At 53.3% G+C, this 3,142-nt stretch overlaps 1 protein-coding gene across 1 annotated transcript, besides 1 other annotated feature; it reads right to left on the bottom strand.

The window, feature by feature from the left end:
* Positions 1-3,064, bottom strand: Tc00.1047053510067.9 (hypothetical protein, conserved; the record flags this gene model as incomplete). The annotated part of the gene is made up of 1 exon (XM_797810.1): positions 1-3,064. A coding segment is annotated over one exon (3,064 nt), but the record flags the coding sequence as incomplete, so codon positions are not given.
* Positions 1-3,142: a sequence feature (heterozygous, non-Esmeraldo-like haplotype).

Consider the following 3,142-nt stretch of genomic DNA (forward strand, 5'->3'; position numbering starts at 1 on the left):
GGAATTCTACCGAGAGGGATGTGCAGCCTCGCACGTCAACGACACGAATGCGACCCAACGAGTCGCCATACACAACCGTACCATCCTCCGGTATGTATAACGCCTTGCGGATACGACATTCAAAGCGCCGCCCCAGGCAAATGCGGTACACGACAGCCTGCTTAACATAGGAGTACACAAAAAGAATGCCAATGTCAAGAATGACAAGGAGGAGGTTTTGGTTTTGTTCATTCAAGAAGATGAGATGTACAACAGCGCCTTTTCCCTCCTCCGTCTTTTCTCGCAGGACACAGTCGTGGGTAGGCGCCCCACCCCGAAGGCTAAAGAAAAATATCCTTGCGTCACCTGTGCCCACACAAAGGTACGCATCCCGCACGACACAGCAAGCGGTTATAGAGGCCAGGGATGGCACACGCAGGAGAACAGATTTACTCTCCTCAATTCCACTAGGGAGGATCGAGCCCGTATTGAACGTTGTGATACGGCATAAACGTGCACTCCACGCAATCAATTTATTTCGATGCGACATCAAGTTTACATCCGAGTCCAATTGCTCTGAAACGTCATGAACCAGCATCTCCGCCGCGAGAGGGAGACAGGTAACCGGATCCCATGTCAGGATTGATGCATCCTGACCTCCTGTCACTAGCCGTACTTGTAGGCTCGTCGTCCAAGAACAGGACGCAACGGTGGCTCTTTTCAAAGGCATATGTTCCATACGCGCTACCCGGGGAACGTTCACTTGCCGGATAATTACACCTGTATCTAAGTCCCACATCCGCCAACCTTCCTCATCAAATGTGTGTAAACGCAATGCTTGCCTTTGCACAGCCATTGCCACGACACCGCTGCGGTGAGACTCCACACGCCGTGATTCTACAACACCCACTGCGCTCAGATTCCTTTGCTTCGGTTTGACGTCCTCCGCAATGTCACGGACATCTCTATTGCTGAATGCCCCGCGCTCGTCCTCAGGGAAATTAATCTCTGTCTCGCCAACAGACTCTGTCTGAAGCTGATTTTTTGACGGTTCGTAAACGACTGTCGCCCGGAGACAACAAATGATAGAAGAATTATATGGATGCCACGCCACAACACCGTCTTCATCAACGGCAGAACGTTCCATCATCTGCCGTGTTGCATCAGTCGCAGTGAAGTTCGAGTCTGGTGTTGGCTGGGCAATGGTGGCAAGTGACTTATTGCCATGGGTCTCGTACACCTTGATGGTTTTATCGGAAAGCAGCACTGCAAGCCGCTGTCGCCGTGGGTGCAGCGCCGCACTGACCACCTCCTGCGTCTCGGATGGAAACTGGTGCAGAGGATCGCCGTAACGCCCTATCACCCACAAGACGACACGACGGTCCACGTGAATCGTGACGTAAAACTTGGACGGCGGCCACCACTGCATCGAGCGGATGGCTCTTGCCTGCTGGGCGACAAGTCGTGACTCCCCGGAAGGCTTTCCTGTCGGACCGAGCGGGGTGCGGTAAATACAACCATCTGCTCCCGCCGTAAAGACGGATGTGACGTAGGAGGTGTAGAATACGCCCACCACCGCCCCCGCATGGACCTCCGTCAGGAAGAGCAGGCACACAGGTTTGCTGTTCGCCCCGGCCAGCAGTGCGCTCGGGCGCACATCCGCGGAAATATCAAAGGCCCCAACGGCGCCGGTTGCTGTACCAAAAAAAAAAATACCAGAATACTTGTCAAACCAAGACGCCGTCGGTGCGTCAAAACCCACCACAGGCTTTGCAGGAAGAACTTTTGAAAAGACACAATTTTGTGACTCACGACGACGGGCGTGATAGTGCTCCGCGGTTTCATCCTTGCGCAACTCCACACGATGTCTACCGCACTCACCGGGCTTCATCCCATAGCGCTGAATGTTGTTGGCGGACAACTGCACAACCTCATAGAGTGCCGTCTGCAGTGAGATGCATCCAACATACTTCTGGAGAACGTTGCCCTCTGGGAAGTCCAGCACTGTCAATTGACTTTTTGTCGTCGCGATAAGAATATAGTCCTCATCGTGCAGCAAAAACATCCCAATCACCCATGCGTTTCCTGCATTATAGAGATTACGCATAAATATGCCTGTTTTCCCATTCCACAGTTTCACAACACCGTCTTTGCTGGCAGTGACGACGCAGCCCGTCACGGTGGACACCAATATGTGATCAGCAGACTGCGCATGCAACTCACTTCCAGTGAACACATCCGTTTCCGTGTCCCCTCGGCCCTCCGTCACCCTTGACCAATCCGCATCAAGACCATCTTTACCGGCCACAGAGCGGAGAAGTGAGGAATTTCCAGATGTTAATTCCGTTCGTACTCGGGTGAAGGACAACTCCTTCTCGTCCACTTGATGAAAGCGCTCATAGTCCCTCACTAAATTTGTTGTCAAGTCGCTCCATCGCACAATCTCGTGTCGCGCTGGTTCCTTCCTCTGAGTCTGTGCATGCCCGGCCGGTCGATTGTATCTCAACAGCATGCGGACGACCGACCGAGTTCGTCCAAAGCGCCCTCCTCGCGGGGCGCCCTCATGACTACTGGCGGTGGTAGTAGCAGAATAGCCACCACTCTTATTGCTACTTGAAGCCCCCTTATTGAACGAACTGGCATATGTACTGCTGTTCATACTGTGTTCTGCTCGTGCTAGCTCCGCATTACTTACCTCACAGGCATCCCATAGCGGGTCATGTACAGAAACCCCAATGGAGAAAGAGCTGGCCCACCGCAACACTTCCTCCTTATAAAATTGCATCTTTTCCTCATCCAGCAGCTGCACTCCACACACAGTCGCCTCCTCAGTCCCTACGCCACTGGCGGGCAAATTGAGATGATCCCCAAGAAACTGCATCATGTAGTGAACAAGCCACTCCTTCGTGATGGCGGGGTCTCCATCGTGTGTGATGCTCCGCTCCGCAAAGCACCTCTCCAGTCGCATAAAATCCTCGACGCCCATAAAGAAACCCCACGAGAGGGTGGAGGGGAGGACTTGGTTCGGCACGTAACGTGTCGCCAGACGAACCCCAAGCGTCACTTCATTTTTTGGCTCTTCCATGAGTCCTATCTCCCCTCACCCCCTCTTCACGCTTTCCCTCGGCCTCCCTGTTTCCCCTTTTGCCTTTTCTTCAGGCCT

Source organism: Trypanosoma cruzi, genomic scaffold (assembly GCF_000209065.1).
Source record: "Trypanosoma cruzi strain CL Brener 1047053516593 genomic scaffold, whole genome shotgun sequence".
In the NCBI taxonomy this organism is placed as follows: Eukaryota; Euglenozoa; class Kinetoplastea; order Trypanosomatida; family Trypanosomatidae; genus Trypanosoma; species Trypanosoma cruzi.